The 25,007-nt window shown below is 43.5% G+C and overlaps 1 protein-coding gene across 2 annotated transcripts in view; it reads left to right on the forward strand.

Annotated features, from left to right (window-relative positions):
• Nucleotides 1-25,007, forward strand: part of CRTC3 (CREB regulated transcription coactivator 3) — a 94,276-nt gene that overhangs the window by 48,160 nt on the left and 21,109 nt on the right. For both annotated transcript variants that reach the window (XM_044760985.2, XM_044760992.2), the window contains exons 3-7: nucleotides 6,476-6,595; nucleotides 14,194-14,255; nucleotides 15,621-15,683; nucleotides 17,742-17,842; nucleotides 24,515-24,550. In XM_044760985.2, coding sequence (XP_044616920.1) covers nucleotides 6,476-6,595; nucleotides 14,194-14,255; nucleotides 15,621-15,683; nucleotides 17,742-17,842; nucleotides 24,515-24,550 — 382 coding nt within the window. The remainder of the gene's footprint in view (nucleotides 1-6,475; nucleotides 6,596-14,193; nucleotides 14,256-15,620; nucleotides 15,684-17,741; nucleotides 17,843-24,514; nucleotides 24,551-25,007) is intronic.

Genomic DNA, 25,007 nt, shown 5'->3' on the forward strand with positions numbered 1-25,007 from the left:
ACTCTGATAAGCCAGCAGCCCTTGGGCCCTTCTTTTGCTCATCCCCAGCTTATTCTCACCCACTGGGGGCTAGAAAATGAGGTGGCCCCATTGATTAGACTTGGGCGATGCATAATGGAGAATCCAATGGGCTCCCTTCTGAGTGTTCTTCTCGAGAGTTCTTAGGTGTTTTTGTTGCTTAGAGACTTTCTCTGCTTCCTGGCTTGCTGCTGAGATGGGTGAAGTTGCCACATGAATGAATGACCCCTGGTTCAAGCTAGCACATTGTGTCATACCATAAAATAATGGTGACATCACACTCCAGTGCAATTCCTCCATACTGTCAAAGCTCCCTGCCAGTACCTTATTTCTAGTATTGACAGTGGTATTCCAGAAAAATATTTATTACTCTTAGAGGAGGTTTATTTTTTTTCTTGCTCTCTAGTCATCGTAATTTCTACAAATGAAGGTATTGAGAGTTGTCTTATGTAGAATTGCTTCCTTTGAGAATATCTATTAGGCACCTCTTTGTAAAGATGCTGATGTTCTGGTATTCTGGATCAAGACTTTTCAAAGAAACCATTTAAATGGTTAATCCTGGTCTTCTATATGTTTTTAAATACATTTTTAGAAACTTGGTGGAACTTCTTACATGTAAGAATGTACTTGGTCATCCTATTAGCATTTAGAAATCCATATTTCACTTGAAGGAATTTGCAAATTATATTTCTCCTGCTTTTAATAACATTGTTTCAAAATACAACCGTAAGCTAGAATTGATTTTGTTGCAGAAGAAAAAAGTGTGGCTTGGTTGTTCACTAGTAAAGAATATACTGTAGCATATATACCTTTAATAATGATAATCTCCTTGAATTGACAATAAAAAACTCTCCAATTCTCAGACTTCAGCTCATTTCATGAGTAAACATGGGCTTAATAGGAATCTGTTTGTGGTTTATGAGTCATGTGAGAAAGATCTGGGGTTTCTAATTAACCACAAACTTAATGACGTGGCAGCAGTGTGGTACGTCTGCTAAAGGAGTTCATGCAAATATAGGTCACATTGATAGATCAGTAGTGTCTAATTAGAGGAAGTAATCTTCCTCCCAGGAAAGGAAAAAATCCAGCTGCAACTTTTCAGCCATCCATCCCAGGCTGCAGCTTTCACAGGTGACGGATGTGGGCAGCAGTTGGGTGCCTACACATAAAGATGCCTGAATAAGATCGAGGTCCCTAGGGGGAGTGCTCTGTGAGTATGGAACTGTCTGCCATGAGCTCCAGACTTCTGCCTGGAAATCTGCAACTCTGCTTCTTTTGGAAGATTCACATGTCCTGTTTCATCTCAGAAAGAGTTCTGCCATCAGCATTAGCTGTGTCATCCCCACCCTGTCAGCCACTCTCAACATCTGCAAAACTGAACCAATTTGCCATCCACACAGAGATATTTTCAGAAGCCCTCAGGAACCTGCAGTCCTGCAAGATGAGGAGAGCCTGAGGTGGGAGCTCTCTGCAGGTGGAGATCTAGTTCCCAGAGGTACCTGAACCACTTTGGCTGTGCCTCCTCCCTGCCCTCCACACCTAACCACATAAACTAAGTAAGAATTGGCTGTAGCCATCTAGTTGCCAACTCAGGAATCACCCTTAGCCCCCCGCCCCCTACCATTGCGCTTCAGTGTTGAGGCGCATGGAACCTTGGTGTTCTGTGCTCCGTCCTCAGTCTGCCCTTTCTCAGATTTGGTGACTTAACGCCCAGAACGAACTTTCACCTGCCTTGGGTTACCACTAAGTCATTTCTCCTCCTGCTCAGCCCCTGGCAATTAGGTCACAATGTGAAACAGAATTCGATAGCCCACCCTCTAGCAGAGGGTGCTGCTGAGCTTGCTGGTTGAGCCTCCTGGTGGTAACTCACTGCCAGGCTGCTGGTGCTGGCACCTCTGCAGTGTTCGGGCTGCACTGAGAGCACTGTCGTTGCCAGTGTGCCATTCCCATCTGCTTCCTAGTACCAGGGGCCCACATTAAGACCTGTGTTGGCCTAGGCCCTGAAGAGATAATGGACCTCCTATTCCTATATATATATATAAGTAAAGTAAATAAAAACTACTAAGCCACCCAAAAACAAACAAGAAAACAAAAAGGTAAAGAAATTCAGCTACATTCTGATTTTTCCCAGAGTGAACCCTTTGAATGTTATTGGAAATTCTCTCAGAGTCATCTTCTGTGTTGCCCTTGCCTTGCTGATGGCCTGCCTGTGGGTAGTCAGCACCAGATCCCAGGCATCGATGTGGAGGAGCTTATGTATATGGAAGCGGGGGAGCCCTATCTTCTTCTTTTAATGTCTGGGTGCCGTGTTCTGAAACAGGATGGTGCTTTTCACAGCCTGAGCCTGAGGCCCTCCTCAAACACCAAGGCACCAATTTGCAGTTCTTTTGACTTTACACTTCCCTTGTTGCTCTTCAAGAAAAATGAGACTCTCCATCTCAGTGCAGTCTCTCTCTGCTTTCACTACCATATTAACCAGTTTTGCTGCAGTGACAACCAAGCCAAGAACTCTGGGACTTTCCCCAAACATTTATTTGTCACTCATATTACCTACTGGTGGCTGCAGGGCACCTGCTGCTCGTTTCTCCATGTATCTTATCCTTCTGCAGCTGAGGCTGAAGGAACATCCCCTGTTTGGGACATGACATTCTCGTGGCAGAAGGAAAAGAGCATGAGAGTTTCTGTTTGGACAAGATGTACATCATGTCTGCCCATGAGCCATTAGCCAAAGCAAGTCATGAGGCCCTGCCAGCATTCTTTTCAGCCATTCATCCCAGGCTGTCACTTTAGAGGTGACATGACATGGCCAGCAGATGGGTGCTTAACTGAAATCTAGGTCCCTTGGGAGGCTTTGGGAGTCTCAGAATGCTGGGGAAGCCCCTGACGATGATGCCTGCTGTCCATGAGAGGACTGTAGGATGACCTCACCTTTAACAAGATTCTTCCTAATGTCTCACCCCTTGGACATCCATCCTCCTAATGCCCAATGTCTTAGTCTGCTCAGGCTTCCCTAACAGAACACCACAGACTGGGTAGCTAAAGTGATAGAAGTTTATTTTCTTACAGTTCTGGGAGCTGGGAAGGCCAAAATCAAGGTGCTGGCAGCCTTGGTTTCTGATGTGGTCTCTATTCCCGGCTTGCAGGTGGTCGCCTTCGCCGTGTCCTCGCGTGGCCCTTCCTCTGTGTGCACGTGCTCCTGGTGTCTCTTCTTATAAAGACACCAGTCCTGTTTGATTAGGGTCCACCCTTGTAACCTCACTTAACCTTAATTACCTCCTTGAAGGCCTTATCTCCAAATTTACTCTCATTGGGGGTTAGGGCTTCAACCTCTGGATTTTGGGGGACACAGTTCAGTCTATAGCACCCAGTATCCCTGGGATGAGGCAGTGTTCGCATACATGATCTAATTTTGTTTTCTCAACAAGCCTGTGAGGAAGTTATCAACATCATCATTTCTACTTTACAGAAAAGAAAGACAAAGTTAACTTATTAGTAAGTGGAAGATCTGGGCTTGAACTGTTTCTTTGACTCCAAATCACATGTTCTTTGAACTAGAACATGGAATGTTGGCTTTATGAACATTAGAAACGAAATACTGTATAATTATTGAATTAATGACTAAGGATTATGTAATATGTGGGAAATTGTTTACACAGTAATATTAAGTACAAAAAAATAGATCACAAAGATATATGTACAAATGAGTACAACCATGTAAAACTTGGATAAAACCATGGCTAAAACTTGAAAAGGATCATAAAAAATGAAGTACTTGCCTTCAGGGTGGCAGGGTTTTACTTCTTTTTTTTGTTTTAAAGTTGACTTAAATACATTTTTAAATAACAGAATTTTTGCTCTCAGCAAGCAAAAGATTGGCAGTTGGTGGAACCAGGAGAATCATGTGTCCATTTCGCACTAGCGTTTTTGAGACCCAGAGACTTAGGCCAGCTTCCAAACACTGTAGTGTTTGACAGGCTCCTTTGCTCTGAAACCTCCTCCAGTGCCCAGCTTCCCTGAGTGAACAACTGCTCTAGCTCATCTGATGAGTAAGGCAGGTCCCTGTGAATTGAGAAGGCCAAAGCCAAAAATGGTTTGGAAGAAGATCAGATCAGCTACTACAGGGGCAGAGAGTTGAAGCTGGCCCACAGTGAGGAAGAGAAGAAAATACCAAATGTAAGCACAGATTATTCCCCAAAACTGAGTCCAAGCGGTAATACAGGATTTGGGCCAGCAGGGTTAGTGCAGATGAGGCAAGGGTGAATAGAAAACGCATGTGTGATAGGAAGTCCAGAAGATGTTTCTTCTGTTGTGCTTTCTGCTGTTTGGACCCCTTCTCAAGATCCTCAGCTCCCTCCTCTGAGGGTGGCCTGCACGAGCCCAGGCCGCAGTAGTTGTGCTAAGACTCCCGGATGAAAATGTGCTGTTTTCAAATACATTTAACATTACTTTAGAGAATATGTGACCGTATCACCAGAGAATGCTCCCTTTTCTTTTATCCTGGAACAAAGTCATGTGTCTCTTAATTATGTCTATTTTGTAAACAGGTTCTGATAATAAAGTGTGCTGTGGGTATGCATCCTCTTGATGAACAAAGGTGTTTCAATTTGTCATGCCCTAGAGAGTGTGTTCTGTTGTCTGAGATCAATGTCCAGCTTACCTGTCACAGTGAATATTAGTCTTCCAGGCCCAGAAGTTGTTCTTTTATTAGATCTCTTTATTTTAGGAGTTAATAGATTTAAATTGTAAAAATAGATTGGAACTGCTAAACTAAACTAGTTCAGACATTTTATCAGCCCCCTCAAAAGAAATAGGAGTAATTCCCAAATCCTGTATGAGAAAATCCATGTTTAACAGCAAAAAAATTAGCAATCAATTCTTAGCTAAAGAAAGGTCCCCTATAAAAACATATTCTCATAGGATTCCTTTCATAGTAACTACCTATTTCACATATGGTTCAGTTTACCTAAAAGAAAATCTGGTTTTGTATATTTCACAAGCACATCTCTTGCATAATATGTATACACATTTCCCCATTATGTGAGATATAATGGTCCAGCCTGGTATTTGGTCTTTCACAACCAAAAAGGTTTTCCTTTATGATAGCCATCTCAAAAAATGTTAAGAATATACCTCAAGCATCCCTTAATAAAGAATTTTGGATTTATTGACCATGGATTTATCTTGAATCTGTTTATGCTTTCGTTTGTGCCATTTTGGGAATAATAAGTTGCATGTTTTCCGCTTGTATTTAGATAGTATTCTTGTTTCTGTCCTTAACTCAGGGGTTACAAACTCAAATGTCTAACATCATGAGTCAATGAAGTGGTCTGGTGCAAGCATAAAAAGCATGAGAGTAGGTGTCCTACCTACAGAGAGCAGCCATTCTCAAGTTCAGCCCATTATTGTCATGTTGGGAATGTGGGACTAGTGTGGCCAAGATGTTCTGATTTTTTACTAAAAGCCTCAAATCTGTTTTCTTGTTGTTGTTGTTTTTGGTGAGATAGATTGTCCCTGAGCTAACATCTGTTGCCAGTCTTCCTCTTTTTGCTTGAGGAAGATTGACCCTGAGCTAACATCTGTGCCGGTGTTCCTCTGTTTTGTGTGTAGGATGCCACTCCAACATGGCTTGATGAGCAGTGTGTAGGTTCACGCCCAGGATCCAAACCCACAACCCTGGGGCCACTGAAGCAGAGTGCATGAACTTAACTACTATGCCATTGGGCTACGCCCCCCTACTGAATTTTTGTACATTGTCAATTCAATAAAAATTTTGAAAAGACACCATGCAGAACAAATACCACAGAGTCTGTAGGTATCCCATTTTATTTCTGGATACTGTATCTGTATTTCTGAATACTGGGTACTGTAGCTATCCAGTTTCTTTCTTTCTTAAATATACCTCTTTTACTTTCAAGGGTATTTCCTGGTTTCTGGGATTTTTTTTTCTTTTTCTGCTTTATCTTCCCAAACCGGGCCCCCCCTCCCTCCCATACATAGCTGTATATCTTAGTTGCAGGTCATTCTAGCTGTGGGATGAGGGACGCTGCCTCAACGTGGCCTGATGAGCAGTGCCATGTTCGCGCCCAGGATCTGAACCCTGGGCCGCCGCAGCGGAGCACGTGAACTTAACCACTTGGCCACGAGCCAGCCCCTGGTTTCTGGGATTTGATGTATGAATCTATTCCCCTGATTCTCCACTCCTAATTGTGACAGCTTTTCATACATCATTCTGTCAGCTTTCATCTTAACACATTAAAGAATCTTTTAAATTATTCTGTAATTATGTAGAAGCAGCTCCATGTACTGCGTTGTTTTATTCACCTTGACTTAAGGCACAGTTGTGTACACTAGTAAAATATTAAAATCAGTCTTTAATCTATTGTTTTTATCATCGTTGTTCCTAGGTAAGTGGCAATGTCATGATCACAGGCCAACTCCTCTTCCCTTTTCTCTGCAGCCGTCCTTTCACCAAGCTGATAGCCTGCGGGGGACTCGCCATCATGGGCTAGTGGAGAGGCCGTCCAGGACCCGCTTCCACCCCCTCCACCGAAGGTCTGGGGACAAACCAGGACGACAGATATCCTTTTTCATTGTCTGAGGAGGTCATACGTTTGGAAATGTTTGCAAGGTTTCCCGGATTTATCTTCCCTGCCATTCCCTTTTGACCTAAAATCTTCGTTTTATCTGATGAACGAAGGCAATAAAAATAAGTAAGTTGGACACTAGAAACACCTCTGTAGGCAAAACTTGGAAAGATCATTGTAGATGCTTACTTTATGAAAACATTGGCTTGGTGAAGTAACTGAGCATAAACAAGAGGGAACTGAGCCCATTGCAAGGCTGTTTCAGCATTTTCTTCAGAAATCAGCAATGTCAGTTAAACCTGACCCTAAATCAGGTTAGAGGGATTTAGTCCAACTAAAACAGATATGCAGATATGTGATTTATTTTTACTTCTGTTGACCCTGCTCTTGGAACTTACAGAAGAAATTTCATCTGATTTTCTATTTATGAAGTTTCAAAGTCAATAAAGGACAACTAAAATATAAAGCTGGTATTTAGGAACATTCTCGTACAGTGATGTACACTTAGACCAAACCCTGTGCTGTTAAGTAGGAATAAAGAGGAGACTGTGAATTCATCTGACAATTCTGTTTGACCAGTACTTCTCAGGGGCGGGGGAGGAGTGTGCTCATGGGTGACCAGCCTTGTGCTGAGGGCTCTGGGGACACAGAACTGAGATGGATTTTGTGGGAGAAGACATAGAGTGAGTGTGCCAGGAGGGCCTGTACGCTCACTCGGCTCTTCACGGGCAGGGGTGGAGGAAGGCGAAGAGAGGCGGGGCGAGACTGACTGCAGAGCTGAATTCCTGGCAGTGATGGCAGAGCTGGCTTCACAAGCATCGAAACCAGGAAGTGGGGGGAGGGCACTCCTGTTTACTGAGCACCTACTCATGCCAGGCACTGGGCTGGGCAATTTTTATGTCATTTAGTCCTCAAAACTCACTGAGTAGTTTATTTTTTTAACCCCCATTTTCCAGTGAAGAAACTGAGTTTCAAAGTAACTTGCCCAAGATTCCACTGCTGAAGTTGGAGGGACCCAGGTTTAGCTCAGCTCAAGCCGACTCCCCAGCCCCGGTCCCTCCCCTCCCTCTACCACTGAGTTATTCCCAGGGCCACCTGCAAGAGAGACCGTGTGGGAGGAGTTGTGGGGACACACAGAGGAAACTGCTACTTTTCTTGTTCTTAAGCTTGCAGTTTTCATCCATTTGGAGGCAAGGATAATGACCCCAGGGAACGTTTATTTCTCCCCCCACGTCCACCCCCAGGGACACACTACATTTGGTCCACCGAGATACCCTGACTTCCAGTTTTGTATATTATGTGGCCATTATCTGGCCAAGTGAAGATGATAACTGGTTTTGAGAATTCCTTTCTGGAATGTGTAATAACATAGAATGTTTTACATAGAATGCAAAAGGGAAAGGAGAATTGAGGCAATTCTTCAGCTAATTCACAGTGTGTGGGCGAAGTAGTACGTCAAACCATTGTTTAAATTGCTTGGAATTTTCAAGCAAAAGACAGTATTTCTTTGCTTGATTTAACAATATGTGTTTTTCTGATTTCTCATTTCCCTCTTTCTCTTGTAGTTGTTCTCTCTAAATATTATATGCATTTGTAGCTGTTTATATATTTACAGCTATCCCAGATCCTTTTTGCAGCAAGTGTAGTCTACATATATACATATACCCACAGCTTTTTTAACCAAAGGAATAACTTAGAAAAGGAGAGGATTGAAGAAAAGTGACAGAGAAGAATGCTCATTCACTGAAAAATGATTTAAATATCTGCTAGTGTCAGGCCCCATTTTAGACACTGTAGATACAGTGGCGAACACAATATGACCCCCGCCTCAAGTTCTTCCTAGTTCAGGGGGAGAGGCAGCTGGGCAAAGAAGGGGTCATGCATGGTGTGGGGAGCTGTAGCTGAGGCAGCTCAGGGGCTGTGCGAGCTCATGGAGGGGCAGCCTAAACCAGTCTGATGGGGATGGGGAAGGCATCCGGGAGGAAAATCTGAGGCCTGAAGGATAAGTAAGAAGTAAGGGATAATAAATTCATTTATTCAGCAGATATTTACAGAGCCCCTTTTCTGTGCAAGGTACTGTTCTAAGCACTGGGACTCGGTAGTGAATAAGACAGACATGTCCCTGCCTTCTTGAGTTTACAATCCTGTGCAAGAAGACAGACAGCAAACAGGCAAAAAAAAAAAAACATTAAGAAAAATAGCTTCAGATGGTTGTAGGCGATATCGAGAGAGGAAGACAGCTGGAGAGGGAGTGTTCCCAGCAGAGGGAATAGCTGTGCAAAGTCCGGGAAGGAGACTACACTGTGTGTTCAGAGGACTCGGTCTTTTATCATAGGGCATAACTTGACCCTATATATGGGTCAACTTGTGAGAGCAGGAGCAAAGCAGATCAACTCGTAAGGGAAGGAGAGGCAAAAACCAAATTAATATACAGAAAAATTAAAGTTGTTCATCAGAGAGTGCAAGTCTGGTTCACAGACCATGAGACATCTCTCCACGTTCTCTTATTAAGCACCTAATTGGGTCCTGGGACTGGGCATCTGCTGATGCAAAAAAGGTCCCTTAGTGTAGGCCTGCCCTTTAATGAACAGCGAGTCTCTGGAGAAATCAAGGGGCCATGAGCTCCTAGTAAAATATAAAAGTAGGATGATTTTATATAGATGATACTAATATGTTTAGGAGATGATATTCATATGTTTAGGAGAAGTTGGAGGAGGTGGTCTGTGATACCATCTTTCCTTCCATGGCCTGCATTCTGTTCGTTGGGAAATAATTTGCTTAAAATGGTTGCCTTTCACACTTGTCTATTATCCCCTTAATGAAGTTTTATTGTTTGAAAGTATTAACACTGGTTTGAATCTTTGTTAGATCAAGAAGAAAAAAACATTCAGAATTCTCTTCTTACTGTTGTTTCTTGGCTTGGGCGTTATTTTAGAACAGGCAAACTGGCCTAGACAAGGGTTCAGTCCTGTGATACAGTGATCTCAAATAAAATGCATATTGTTTAAAAAATATTCCAGCTTCCTCCCAGAGTGGGCAGCTGCCACAAGCAGAGTTCTGGTCCAGGGAGATTCCTTCTGCAGTGGGCGGCCGTAAGTGCACAGAATACTAGTGCAGTGGGCTTTGCTGTTGGCCTGGGTGGCCACCAAAAGAAAAGACCAGGGCTCTGTTGCAGTTGGGCCCAGTCCTCGGGCTGCATTTGAGGCAGAGGAAAGGCACTGCTCGGGCTGGTGCCTGGCTGGGGCCTGGGCTTGAGAACTCTGGATAGAAGCTCTTCTGCCTTCCTCCAGCCGCTTATGTCTTCAGCAGCCCTCTCTCCTCACTCCTCAAGGGCAGCAAATGTGTGTCCCAAACACTGTCTTGTTGAGTTTCTGAACTATTAACATCAATTTGCAGCAAATGTAGTCTTGTCTCAGACCTGTGGGTAATACACTGAAAAAGAAGGGGACATGCAGAAGAATCATGGAAAATATTTTCCTCTAAAAGAAGTGTGTTTTAGAAAGAAAAACAAGTGTTTAGAAAATTTCTGATTTGTATTCCCAACACTGTTTGAGGGTATATCTAGGAAACTGGCATGGACAGTCATGGAGAGATTTCTTAAGACCTGCCAATGTTAGGAATGGCTTTCCTCTTTGGAACAGGCCTTGCTTTGATTGTCTTCGTAGAATGAGATGAAAATTTTAGGACGTTTGTCTGTAGAACTCTGTTTCCGTGAAATGCATGGCCTGTTACCTTTGAGAAACACCGTACTCTCTGTCCCCTTTTGGAGCTTCCCAGTTTATATTAGGGCTCTGAGAAGCCCTGCGGTTAAGAAACATCTTATCTTTAACCCAGTGTTTCCAAAACTTATTTGATCACAAACCCCAATTTTTAACCTAACACCCATTAGAGATTTCCATCGCAAAGGACAAAGAAATGCTAATCTTCAGAGTTTTAAGGGAAAAATATTCTGACTTCAAAATTCCACATGCAACCTATTTGTCACCCATGTGCTGAGGTAAACAGGAAAAACTTCTCGTATATGCAGAGTCAAAATGACCCCACTCATATGCCTCCTTTAAAATTTGACTTTAAGATGTTTTCTAGCAGGACAAAATTGGAGGCAAAGGGACAAGAGGAAGTAGAGTGGTGGGGAAGACATGCTTGCAAAATTAGGAAGGAGCCAAATTGTGCCCGGTTTTCTGTATTAAATCTGACTCGGAATGCATCTTGGTGGATAGGTTCTATTCAGCAGACTCCGAGTTCACTTCCTCCACCAGCTGCGTGGAAGGTCACAGACCTGCCCCACAAACTGCCCCTGGTAGGACACAGAGTTCCAGAGGGTAGGAGAGAAAACGGCCAGCCTCCAGGCTGCTTCTAGAAGGCAGTTCCTGAGCTGCCCCAGGTGCACTCATCACGCGGGAACAGGAAGCCAAAGGAAGAACCCTGGCTAGGCTCACAGCCTTGAGGCAGCAGCAGGGAGACAGGGTGGAGCTTGTTTGGAGCTTCTGTCTCCATGACCCCACGGGTAAGTGGGCCCACAGAGTCCTGTCTTACCAACAGAAGAGCTCCTCCCCTTCCTTTGGAGAAGAGTGAGTAAGAACTTGCCCTCTCAGACTCCTCAAGTTGAGAAGGAGTAGAAGTAGGAGTCCCCTTGTCAGTGGATCGAGGCAGGAACAGGAGAAGGATTTTCCTCCGCAGAACCGCAGGCACTTGGAGAGAGAGAGAGCACAGGCTGGATGACTGAGATTTCCAACTGAAGCACCTGGGTAGATGGCACCCTCCGTTAGATACGACGGACTATGAGGAGAGGAGCAGATGAGAGGGAGGATGATTATTTGGGTTTTAGGTGGAATTTGAGGTCCATTTTGGTGGAGAAGCCGAGTAGGCAATGGGAAATACGGACTTGGAGTTCATGAGAGTTGTTGGGAGCTGGAGGTATGGATTTGTAAGTTACTGGACTATGGGTGATAGTTGGAGCCAAAGACTTGGGTGGGACTGACCAAGGCAAGCATGGAGGTAGGGGTGGGTACCAGCTCTCAGAGTCTTCTAGGGTGCTCTTCCCAAAGTGTCTGCCCAGAGTCTGCAGCTGCCTTCCTGGCTCCCACTCTCGGTGGTACCCGGTGATTTGGAGGCCCTTCTCATCCTGTTCCTTTGAGAGCAATGCAAACAGATGTGGGCTGAGAGGCCATGAGGCCACAGAACTCGGGGAACATCAGGACTGAAGGCAGAGAAGGAGGAACCAGCAAAGGAGCTGACAAGGAGTGCACATGGAAATAAATAAAAAGGTCCGTGGTAATGTGGGCTTGTTTTTTAACCTAGGCATAACTAACTAAGGCAGTAATGGATAAGGAGCTGGTCTGGCTTGTTAAAAACCTGTCACCTGTGCTGCTCTTCTGTTTGTTGGCAACTGGCAGGCTCTCTAAAAATGTTAAATAAATGGTAAATTCAAGTTTATAAATAAGGGTATTTCTTCTGTCTTTAAGTTGTTCTTTAGGACTTATCAGTGTGGTGGAGTAATTAAAGCCATTTGAGTGAAGTTTTCTAACATCTTCAGAAGAACAAATAAACCTTTTCTGGGTTTTCCTTCTGTTGAGTTTAACTGTAAGCTAATAACATTAATGGTTCTCTTGATGCCAACTGTTCTTGGGTGTTTAAATATCCATTAAATGAGTTGTGACACTGAGAATTGAGAGAGCTCAGAGGTCACATCTTTTTTTTTTTTTTTTTTTTTGAGGAAGATTGGCCCTGAGCTAACGTGTGCCCATCTTCCTCTATTTTATATGTGGGACACCTGCCACAGCATGGCTTGATAAGTGGTGCATAGGTCTGTGCCTGGGGTCCGAACTGGTGAACCCCAGGCCGCTGAAGTGGAGTGCACAAACTTGACCGCTATACCACCAGGCCAGCCCACATCTTTTAACTTTTGATGCCTCAGCTTAGTCATAGTAAAAATTTAAGGAAATTACGACATTTTCATGTTGTTGATATACATCAGAAAAGCTGAAACACTAACATCTCAACATTGAAACAATCAGTGCTTGATTATTACATTACTCTTACCTCACTGCATTCTAACTTGTATTACCAGTACTGGATAATTGGACTTACTGACTTTAAAGATGGCAGTGTGCTGAGAGAAGTGGTAAACATCTGCTTTATGACATTAAGCTTTCTGGACAGAGATTCATCAGACTGCCGAAAAGGGAGAGGCAGGTAACAACAGGTGATCAGACTCACTGTCTCTCCCTAATGGCTCTGCTGCCTAAAATACTGGCATGCTGGGTCTCTCAGAGAGACTCCTGTTTCTCTGTCACTGTTTCCTCTTCTGTCTCCTCCTGTGGTCTGTTTTCATCTGTTCTTCACATACATTAAGCCTAATAGTTAATGTTGAAGAAGTATCTGTCTTTTGTAAATATCTGTTTTACTGTATTGAGTAGATTCAGATTAAGAAATAAGAAAACTAGATATGACTCAACCAGTACACAGAAAGTGAGACTTTTGATCAAAATGCTTCTCCTGGCAAAGGATTAGCATCTTACACTAAACCATTAAGAACGCGTTAGTGCCGTGTTTTACTAATACCACTTTCTGTATTTACCTGGGATGCCCAGCCCAGGCCTGCATGATCCTCTGTCCATCAAGGCTCCCATCTCCTCCTGAGCCCAAGCAGATGATGCCTTCTTTTATAAGGAATCACTGAAGATTTTTTAGCAGAATAGCATGATTTAAAATGTTTTAAGAAAACTATTCTTTGGGTATAATTTAAATAAATTAGCCAAAATGGCTCTGCTACACTCAGCGTGTATAGTGCAGGATCACATTTGTTTCTCTCTGCATCTGGAATATGTTCTAAGGCTTGCTAGACCCAGTGGAGAATGCAGTTTATAAAACAGAGCCCCTGACAACTCAAGGAAGTTAACATTTCTTCACAAATCGCATGCAGCTCTCTTTTGGTTATAAGTAACAGGAACCCTCTTAACTTGAAAAAAAGAAACTTACTGGCTTATGTCACTGGAAGCCGGAGGGCTACATCCAGGGGCTCGCACAGTCGTACTCAGACTGCATCTGTGAGGTGCTACGTCTGTGTTGACTCCATGCGTAGACAGGCTTTCTCCAAGGAGAGAAACCCAGGTTCACTTGGTCCTCGGGCCCACCACTTCAAGTGGGGGCAGTCCTTTTTTTCCCCTCAAAAGCACTGTTTTTGGTCCTGTTTGTGTCCTGAGCCCATCCCTGAACAAATCACTGTTTCCAGGGGGATAAGGTACCTGAAAGTACTGACCTGGGGACATCCCGTGGGACAAGAAGGCCTGCACAGCATGGCAGCCTTCCCAGGTGTGGGTAGGGGTGCATGGAGTTCTTGAAAATAAAAGATGCTGGGCAGGCAAAGAAAAACACCCCACATGAATCATGCAGAGACAGCGCTGGTCAGAAAGTGGAGGAAGAGACTTGGCAGAGGAAGTGGATAAGAGCAAGCGCAGAGGAAGAGCTGTCGAATGTAGAGAAAGAGATAAGAACCGAAAACTCAGTTGTTTAACTCTCCACCCTTCCAGCTTCTTAATTCTGCTTCACCTTTCCATTAATTTTATTTTTCCTTTATTAAAAATTCTACTTTGATGGTAGTACTTTTGGAGGCATTTACTCCTCACAGCCCCTGGATGAGAGTTGGCCAAGGTAAGCAAGCTGTATTTTAAAAAATATGACTGGCATGAGTTATTTTGGATGGTTTTACTTTATTTTATCCACCTTGAATGTTGTTTTAGAAATTTGTAATATAAAGCATAGAATCTTGTTTTCTCTTATAAAACTTAAGTCTTTGCATGTATAATCGTAGGGTTATATGAAAGTCTAAAATGAAAAGTTATTTGAATAAATCTAGATCTTCATATTTAAAACCAAATAGAAACACATTTCAAATACATTTACTAATAGAATACTCTGATTTGGTATTCTTATATTTGAGATGTGGAAAAATAAATTTCTTTTCTCAGGGTGTATTAGTAAGCTACTGAAAGGAACAAAAGCTTTAGTAAGCTCCTAAAATGGTAATTTGCACAGAGGACTTGATTTAGGGTCTCTTTGAGTATTTTTGTACATAGAGTATGGGTACAAAAAAAAAATGAGTAGTTTTGAGCATAGAGGGTGATAGAATATAAAATAAACTGAAAAGACTGCTACATCCATTGCGTATGTAGTATCATTTTCACATCACGAAGTCAGACTTAGGAGGCATTTGAAATGTACATATTGAAAAGTGGAGCTCTCCGGATTGAGGTCTACTCGCCATCCATTCTCTGAGCGAGCACTGGCTGACCCTTACTGTAGGTAGTCAGGACCTGGCCAAGGTTGGCGTGCAGATGGGTAACAGCTGGCCCCTACCTCAAGTAGATTTCAACTACCCTCAAGAATCTTGGCATCCAAGGTTGTAGGATTAATACAGTATTTTATTTGAAATCATAAAAAGACATCTCCAAACTGATATTTAAAAAATTTCTATCCAAGAAAAAATGTCTTATGCTTTCCAGAGCTCTAGGATTAGTTAGATTAATATTTTCATAAACTGGGCAACTATAACATTTATATTTTTGTTCATGGCCATCTGTATGAAAATGCAAAGTTTTTGGGTCCAGAATCGCCAGGGCTCCCTAGAGACACACACAAGCCTTACACCCCCTGGAGAGGAGTTGGTCATAGATTTGAACAATTTCAAAAGACATTCAGAGGTGTTTGTTTGCCCTTCTTAAAATAAACAACAAACAAACAAACATTCGTTATGTGCCCAGCTGGCTAATCCTGTTCTCAAGGCTGTGACAGTTTTCATCATGGAATCAGAAATCATAGGAACTGGAGAGATCCTTCAGCTTGACCTCATTTTAACAAGGATGACAGAGGGAGTGAGACGCAGAGCACTCCGCAGCGACTTTCCTTGGGTTCCTGAGCTGGTAGATAGAAGAGCCATTGTCAACCCAGGCCTGAGGCTCTCCCTTGCTCCCTGTGGATTGAACTTCTTTTCTTTTTATTTTATTCTGGTTTTTAAAGGCAGCAGCCTCCTTGGAAAGAAGAAAAGCACCCTGGGTTCAGGCTAACGTCTGCCCTTAACAGGTACGTGGTTTGTTTCGTAGTAGAAATAAATTTTAGAGGAGACCAATCCATTGGATTGTCCTAATGTTCTTTATATATTATGTGGTTGCCAGAGTATGTTCATATCAATTGTGTTTCTATAAGTGTTAAAAAATAACCCAAATCTCCCACCATTTATTGAATGTCTACGTGGGACAGTAGCACAGTGTGAGAACATGAGGGCTGAGTGGGACTCCAGAGTTTGCCTCTTACTGTGTAACCTCGAACAGGTTATTTAAATTCTCTATGCCTCAGTTTACTCATCTGGAAAAGGAGGATAATAGTACATATGTCAAGGGATGGTTGTAAGGATTGAATAAGAAACATGGGAAGTACAAGTGTTCAATAAATGTTAGCTGTACCATGATCATGACTCCAGTGGTCAGTGTTCTCCATAGGTCATTTGTTTCAATCCTGATAACATCCTACAAGAATGAGTGTTATTTTCTGTTCCAAGAGGTTAAATGACTTGTCTAAGGCCATTTAGCTAATATGTGATGGAACTGGGATTGAAAAGAAAACTTTTTATAGTACAAAATTTTAAACATACACAAAAGGGAAAAGCGTTATAAATCCCTGGGCCCGTCCTTCAGCTTCAGCACTTCGCAGCTTTCTGCCAGTCTTGTTTCTTCTCTGCCCCCCCGCCCCGCCCCCGCCTCCCACCCCCATTCCACCTCTGGCTAGATACAGTATTTCACCTGTAAATACCTCTAACAGTGTACTGATCAGAACCTTTTTTAAAAAAAACATAACCACGTGCCATTATTACACTTAACAAAATTAACAGTAATTCCTTACTGTTATCTACTACCCAGTCCATATTCAAATTTTCCCAGTTGTCTCTCTGCGTTTGATTGATATTCTTTTGAACCTCTTTGAATCTTATAAAGGAGCAGGAATCTGAACTCAGCGCTCTTTGATCCCAGAGTCTACACTCTTCCTGTTGCATCAGGAAGGTTTTGAATTGCCTCTTCCCACATCTGAATACAACACAGCCACCGCACTCAGGCAGGCCCCCAGGCTGGCACAAAGAAGAATTTTAGGCTAATTTGAAGTCGCTCACAAGTTCTCTTTATGGCAGACAGTTTGACCCTTGGATGAGAGAAGTAATCATCTCTTGGAGTCAAAGCTGTGTATAAATTGGAGCTATCTGGGAGAATTTGAGAAATTTGCTAGAGATCAGCAGTTCCCAGACTTTTTGTCCTGGGACTCCTTTATAATCTTAAAAACCATTGAGGCCCTCAAAGAGTGTTTGTTTATGTGAGTGTATCTATTGATATTTTCTCTTGATATTGGAAATTAAATTGAGAGATTTATGAAAGATACTAATTAATGCATTTAAAAATAACAAATGACGATAGTAAACTCAGTACATGTCAACATAAATAATATCTTTTTTAGGAAGCACAGTTTATTTTCTAAAACAAAACAGTTTACTGAGAAGAGTGGCATCGTTGTACTTCTTACAAATCTCTTGAAGATGGCTGGCTTCTCTGCTTATGTGCTCAGTCTGTGGTGCCATCACACATCACGCAGCTGCTGGAAGACCCTGCTGTGCTCATGAGGGAAGGAGGGTGAAAGGACAAAGACCTTGACCTTGCATTCTCCCTGGAAGGGTTTGAGAGCCATGGCTATGGGTGATCCTTCATATAGGAGGAGTTATCTCAGGTGGAGAAGAATCTAGTGCAGCCATGGAGAATATACTGGTCACGGTGATCTTCTGAGTTGTGAGGAAGAAAAGAAAGTTAGTTAGAGGAAGCCAGGAATCCGAGGTCTGCCTTCTTGAAACAGATGATTATGCCATTAGCTTCAAAGTGTAAGACTATACAAGTACAAATTAAAATCTTTTTGGGTGCGGGTGATCCTCAGAGGCTGTTACTGATGTGAGGGACTTCAGGTAGGTCCAAAGCCCTCATTTTATGAATGATTGTAAATCAGTTATTCTTGCCTTCTTTCCTGTTGGTAATTTTCAGCAAAGAATATTGCATTTTCACTAAGGAAAAATGGATTTTCAGCCAGACTCTCTCCTCCTCCCCTTAGGACCAATTCTGATTCTGCTCTTCACACAAGTGCTCTGAGCACCAAGCCCCAGGACCCCTATGGAGGAGGGGCCCAGTCGGCCTGGCCTGCCCCATACATGGGTAAGACACACAGGCCCACTGCTAACAGGGTCTGTGCTTTCTCATTCTGTCCTATTGGAACCAAGAGGGAGAAAAGCTTAAGTGGCGCATGCACTTCCCCAGTTTGACAGCTGTCGGAGAAAAAGCTCCCAGCAGGGGACGTGTGTGTGTTCATGGTAAAAGGAGAACGGAGCTCTTGACGTCATGTGCTTCTCTCCTGCCTCTTCCACTGCAGATTCTCCCTTCTTGGCATCTCTTGGCCCTCAAGCTTCCTCTCCTCCCCCACCACACTGTCCCTTTTTTAGGCCCTCTTTTTTTTTTTTTTTTTTTTTTTGAGGAAGATTAGCCCTGAGCTAACATCTGCTGCCAATCCTCCTCTTTTTGCTGACGAAGACTGGCCCTGAGCTAACATCCATGCCCATCTTCCTCTACTTTATATGTGGGATGCCTACCACAGCATGGCTTGCCAAGCGGTGCCATGTCCACACCTGGGATCTGAACCGGCAAACCCTGGGCCGCCAAAGTGGAACGTGCTTACTTAACCGCTGCGCCACTGGGCCGGCCCCTAGGCCCTCATATTTTACTTGGACTCACAGTAATTTTCTAACTGGGCTCCTTGTTTCTGGTCTTATATCCTTCTAATCCAGTTGTATGTTGGGTTCTCTGAAGGTCCTCTTTTCCCATCCAGGATCTGAGCAAACTGAGAAATCAAACCAGAAGTGACAGATGGAGCTCAGTATCACCTTTATTACTGCCAAGAGGAAGTGGCTTCTCTCTGTGGGTCAGTGGCCTATTATGAGTGAACCCCAGAATGAAGCCGACTCCCCCTGTGGCCAGCAGCACTGGCCCAGGGTGGCCTCCCATGGGAGAAGTACTGAGGACAGACTCAAGGGCAGGGCCAAGCAGAGAAGGCACGCTCTCTGAGGAAAGGCACGCTCCTGAGCAGGAGAAGCAGCAGCTGAGCCAGAGCCCGGCCTTGCCTGCTCAGCTGTTCCCCATTCTACCTGTCGGATCAGTGTTCCACCTCCCTTGGGCCAGAGTGAGTCATAGGGTGGAGAGAGGCCACAGTGACCAGGATGGGGAAAAGGCATATTCACACCACCTGCTTCCAGAGTGAACCCAGATCTGATCATTTGACTCTCCTGCTTAAAATCCTTATCACCACCCCCTTACCTCCAGGAGAGAGTCCAGATCTCCCGATTGGGAACAACAGGAGCTCCAGGATCCAGCCCTTGCCCACCTCTCTCCCCTCTCTCCTCACTCATCAGCCTTATTCCGAGTCAGCCATGTGAACCACTTTGGGTTCTACTAACATTTCATCCTTTTCCCATCTCTTCCTTTCTTAACTCACTCCTGGCCTACCTGACCGGCTACTTCAGCTTTGTCACCATTCCTGTGGAGCCATCCTTGACCTTCCTCTCTTTGCCATCCCAGAACTACCTGTGTCCTTCTAAGATCCTAAAGCTCCTACATGTAGATGGCTGTCTTGGCACCTGTGTCACTTGACTGCCTTTTTCATGGATGTGCTTCTCTCCTGCTCAGTGTAGATTTCTTGAAGTCGCATTTTAATGGCCTTATCTCTAGCTCAGGGCCTGGCACAGAAGAACCCTCAATGATGGAGAAGTGTGGAGAAGTTACAGAATGCCTTAAGTGTATAGAGCTCTTGCTAAAACATACTGTCGGGCTCACATCTCACCTGCATGTGAAACAAGGCTGGTTCACTAAGACATGTTCCAAGCCTGCCTTTCTGGGGTTTATAATCTGCTGGGAACAATGGTCTTGAATTACCCATTCCATATGCACGTTGACTCTTGTCCTCAAACAGTTAGGGCTGTGTGTTTGATCTTGAAACAGGAATAAGTAAATCTTTCACCAAGATAATACCAGCTTCTCTGGTTTTCTTTAGTTTTTAGACAGTTGAAAGCCTACGTAGTCGCTGTTCCTTTTGAGGAGAACATTCCAGGTCTTGTTTCTTTGCATATAGTAGGAATGAGATTTAAGAGTAATTGTCACTGTATTTGTTCCCTTGGTGCAGTTCAGAGATGACTGCGTTTGCCTAAACAGTTGTTTGATTGTAAAGTATGAGATCTTTTAGAATTGGCGAGGGCTCTCTAGCCGTGTTTTCACTCGTGGGAATATGAGAGTAAAGCTGGCAATGTTTTTGGAATTGGATATGGGTCCACTGCTCACTGCTTAGAGATGTGGGATATATAGGAAGACGGAGTAGTTTAGCTTCATGATAGGTAGAGATGAAAATATAAAAATAAAGCCTAAAAAAGCAGAGACTGGGATCGGTGGGTCTCCCTGGTGAGTGCAGCAGGATCTGAGTCTCCCTGGACTGGGAGGGGACCAGACTGATAAGTTTTTACCCTGTAACCTCAAATAAAGAGCTACATTTCTTTTCTCTTTTTTTTTTTTTTTTTTTTTGAGGAAGATTAGCTCTGAGCTAACATCTGCTGCCAATCCTCCTCTTTTTGCTGAGGAAGACTGGCCCTGAGCTAACATGCGTGCCCATCTTTCTCCACTTTATATGTGGGATGCCTACCACAACATGACTTGATGAGCAGTGCCATGTCCACACCCGGGATCTGAACCGGCCAACCCCGGGCCGCCGAGAAGGAGAACATGCACACTTAACCACTGCGCCACCGGGCCAGCCCCAAGAGCTGCATTTCTGCCTCTGCCATTCCTCCATTTGTGTGCTGTCTGTGCAGAGTTTGTGCTTCTCTGGAAAGGGACAGAGGCCTAGAGAGAACAAGGAAATCATGGATAATTTAAGTAAGGAGGTTTTGAGGTCTCCATGCAGAGAGAAAAGAAAGTACCTAAAAAAGTGATTAATTGAGTGAAGTGTTTATGCTGAGTGATGTAGGCTCTGAGGGAGGAGGGGAGAAAGGCAGAAAGTGTGAGTAAGGATGAATAAGGAAGGCAAAGGGTGCAAGTGTTGGTCCTGGTAGGCAGAGCCCTAAGAAAAGCAGAAAGAAAGAAAGAAAGAAATCCTGGAGCAGAGTTCCTGGGTGGACTGGAGAATCATGGTGGTCACTCCTTTTCAAATCAGCAGTTAGAAATTGTTGGGCCACAGTATCTGACAACCATGGAAGGTGGGCTGACCTCCAGCCCGAATGTCTGAACTGTGTGCCTGCGTCTGCATAGTTGCCCTGCAAGTATAGCAGAACTCAGAAACACATCCAAATATGGATGTGTTTACATGGGAAAGCCAGTGTGTTTAAAATATTATTCAAGTCTCCAAGGATAGGAATTATTTCTGGAGAATTATATTTGTTGGTGAGAGCTATTTTAAATAGTTTCATGTATTTTCCCCTGTAATTCATTAAAATTTTTTATTTTCTTTCCTCTTGGATTTTAAAAATATCAACTAGCTTTGCAAAAAGGTATTTCTTATTATAGGACCAACCAAATAAAGTCAAGATTAAAAAAGTGATGGGAAAATTGAAACCCAGAATTGGGTTCCCTAGCAGAAGCAATAATAACTACTCTTTTCCTGGGAATCGTTCCTGAGCATAATGATGTAGCCTCAATTAATGTTCCCACTGTTTGTTTATTTTTTTGGTTGTGAGCGGATGATAAGAGAGCATCTGCTCATAGCCTAACTACATGAGCAATAAACGATGATACATTCATGAGTAGAGGTTTGTGTCTCAAGAAAATAAAGCCATTAATCTGATACATGCTTAGTAATTTTCATAATATTTATTGAGTTGCATGACAATTAGGCATAAATGGTAAGCAGTTGATATGAATGACAGAAATAAACTTTTATTCAACCAAACAAGATTTTTATAATTTCTCTCTTCTTGTTTAATTATCCAGAATCTATAAAGAGAAATGTTGATCATTTCACACACACACAGCTGGGCAAGTCTAAGGGGCTCTCTGTGACACTTGACCTGTCCCATAGCCCAAGACTGTCTCCTGACTCCCCTGCGCTCATCGCCTGCCTGTGGAGGAGGAGTCTGGGGCATCCGTATCCTTTCAGGGAGCAGTCTAGAGCTCAGGGCAGAAGAGTGCATGAGAGCTGGAGATGCTGACTGTTGCCAGCTTTGGGAAGGACAGCCCTGAGCTCCTCCTCTGGGAAAGCGGTGTGCCTGGACCTCGATGACCTTTCAACAGATCATTCAACACTTTTTGTTAGCTCTCCCCTTCATAGTTAAGGAGAAAGTTTAAAATGCAAATAGCGACGAAAGTAGTGAGCCTCTTAGTGACCCTTAATTGCACAGATAGGAGGGAGAGGGGAAGGGCACAAGCACCCCAGACCTAAAGAGAGGCAAAAGGTGTCACCCAGGAGGCAGGAGGGCCCAGAATGGGGAGGCTGAAGCATCAGAGGGTTCTTAAAGGACATGCTGTGGTTAAGGGATCTACCTCTGGCACCCGTCTACTGAGCAAATCAAGACTGTGCTGGGAGTTCTTTCAGAACTGTGTTGTACGGGAAGTCAGCCCTCTGGGGCTGCGAGACCCAGAGATTTACTGGAACACAGAGGCAGCCTTGGTCATTGCTGTCCCATCCCCTGCAGGACTGATGCGAATGAATTTTTTCTGTTTCCAGATACCATGTCACAACTTGTTCCTTTTTGTTTTTAACCCTTCATTCATAGTCGTATCCTATGATGCTTTTTATCCAGTAGTAAAAATCGAGGCTTGAATCTTTTGGTTACATGTTAGCTCGGGCCTAACATATCAGTTACCACCACCACCATTCTTCTGGTCACCAGAACTCAGAACCTGGGAGTCGTCTGTAACTGCTCTCATTCCCGTGCCCGTCACACCCGTTCTGTAGCCCAGTCCTGTTCATTTGATTCCTTCAGGGTGCCTCAAATTTTCTATCCTGCCTCCTCTTTTCTATCCTCATTGCCAGTACCCTATTATGTTGGTTTCCTACCTGGTCCTGCTGCCTGTAGGCTTTCTCCTTGCAATCCATCTCATTCTTTGCTGCACGAACATGCTCTCCAAAGCTTAGCTGTAATCATGTCACTTCTCTAACTGAAACCTCCTGTTCCTGACATCATGCCAAGTTTCTGGCAGCCTCCTTCAGTCCAGCCTCACCTCCCATTCCTTCCTCCTGTCTTGTGCTCCAGCCAGACCACACCGTTCTCTGCCCCTGCTGTACACACCCTCCTCCCACTCCCCCTCTCTTTGCACTGGGGCATCCCCTTCAGCCTCACTCCCAAGGGTCTAAATCGCTCCAGGTACAGCAGTTTGGACATTCTGAAGGCACGCAGGCCAGAGTTCTAGTCCTGGAGTTCTAGTCCTCATCATTATCCTTCAGTGCCATCTCCTCCATGAAGCCTTCGTTCTGTTCCAGTCTGATGGAGAGGGTGGCACTAATGGGGTATCTTGTGGGATAGCTGCTCACCACTCAGGCGGTTTCACACGGTAGTCCTCAGGTGAGTTCTTATGCTCCAGGGACAGATCAGTCTTGCTTTGAACTGAAAACTGGCCTTTCTCATTAAACCCAGAGGGATTGGTATCTCGACGATGAAGAGATGCTTCAACAAACCATACCAGAGGGCTGTATAAAACTTGGTTTTTTTATTTGTAATAGGGTAATCACTTTTTAGTGATCAGAATGGTCAGGTTCCCTGCCCTTTTCCAACATGAGGTCCTAGGGACACCACAATATGCATCAGAAGCTGCTTTTCCTCTCCTCTTGACAGTGCCATTGCAGAGCCACACCTTCTGTCTCTCTGCACCTCGTTTTCTGGTGTTCTTCTGCTCACATTCCCTTTCTTTAGACGTGTTAAAATCATGATTAAGCTATTGCCTGGTCCAAGTTTCTCCAAGAGTGAGAAACCTTCTGTAGTAGAGTCCTCTGAGGCGGTTATGAAAAATGCAGATTCCTGGGCCCATTCTCACACCTTCTGAATCAAAATCTTTGAGATTTGGGCCCATGAACCTGCATTTTAACAAGCTAACCCAAGTGGTCTTTATGTGCACTAATACACAGTTTTCAATCACTTAGATTCTCTTTCCGTAGGCCTGAAAGAAATTCTGTCTTTAGGAACGTGCTTGATTTACCCGCCTCCTAGTGCTCCTGGGGATTCCCCGTGTTGCCCGACTCCTGGGCTCCACTGCAGTCTGGTCTCTTCCACCTGCATTCTAGAAGGTGCTGCCCTGCTCTGTCGTCTCTCCCACACAGCATCGCCTGACCACCCCTAGCACTTACTCAGTGCAGGAACTTAGTTAATATATGTTGAATGAATGATTGTAGACTAATAAGGTTAAACTTATAGATTAAGCTTATCCAGAAATGTATCTAAACTTTAAATAAGCTACATTTGAAAATTTGTCCTGATTTTATACTGAAAGCTCATTTGATATATTTGATTGCTCCCAGGAGAATGCTAACATGCTATATTCTTGGCATAATTCTCTGGTTTTAGCTTAGAGCAATAGGATATACAATGCTTGGCATCTGTAATATATTTTTTAGGTGAAAAATACTTCATTCAGCCACAATTTATTCCAAGTCAAATTTTTAAAACTTCTTGAATAGCTATTCATGTATATTATTTAAATTGACTGAGACTCCAGATAAATTTCTTTTTAAAATAACTTGACTGTTTGCAAAAAGATATATAACAGTATACAACATGGACTTTTAAATCAGAAAGAGTTACTAATTCATGAATAAATAAACATGAAAGCACCACATAAAAGTGTTTTTTTCTTTCCCACTAGGTTTCTGTGATGGTGAGAATGACGCACACGGGGAAGGTATGAACTGATTTCGCCTGCCTGTGCCGAGTGGAATACTGACTGCAGTGTACATACCTTCTTTCAGTCTCTGAACTAGTTAATACTCATGTTTTTAGGACTTCCCCAAATGCTGCCAACTGCTGATTGGTTTACTTTCCTGAGCTGCTCTATAAAATTAAGGCTAGCCATGATCAAGGCCATGAGAAAGAAAGCGTGTGGTTAGATTACAAGGCTCCTCATCATTGGAGTCCCACAGTCACAGTCACAAGGCTATGTGGAGAAGCAAAAGTTGTAATAACATGAAAATATTAATGAGTTGGTCACTTAACCCATCAGTTATTCCAGTATCCTTCCTTCCTCAGATATCTCTTTGCCAGTTTAGAAAGTTTTGTGAGTCAGTAATTGACAGATATAAATAAACAGTTTGAGGAAAATGCAAATTAATTGCAAAATGAAATTGCAAATCTTGTAGAAG

Source organism: Equus asinus, chromosome 2 (assembly GCF_041296235.1).
Source record: "Equus asinus isolate D_3611 breed Donkey chromosome 2, EquAss-T2T_v2, whole genome shotgun sequence".
NCBI classification, from domain to species: domain Eukaryota; kingdom Metazoa; phylum Chordata; class Mammalia; order Perissodactyla; family Equidae; genus Equus; species Equus asinus.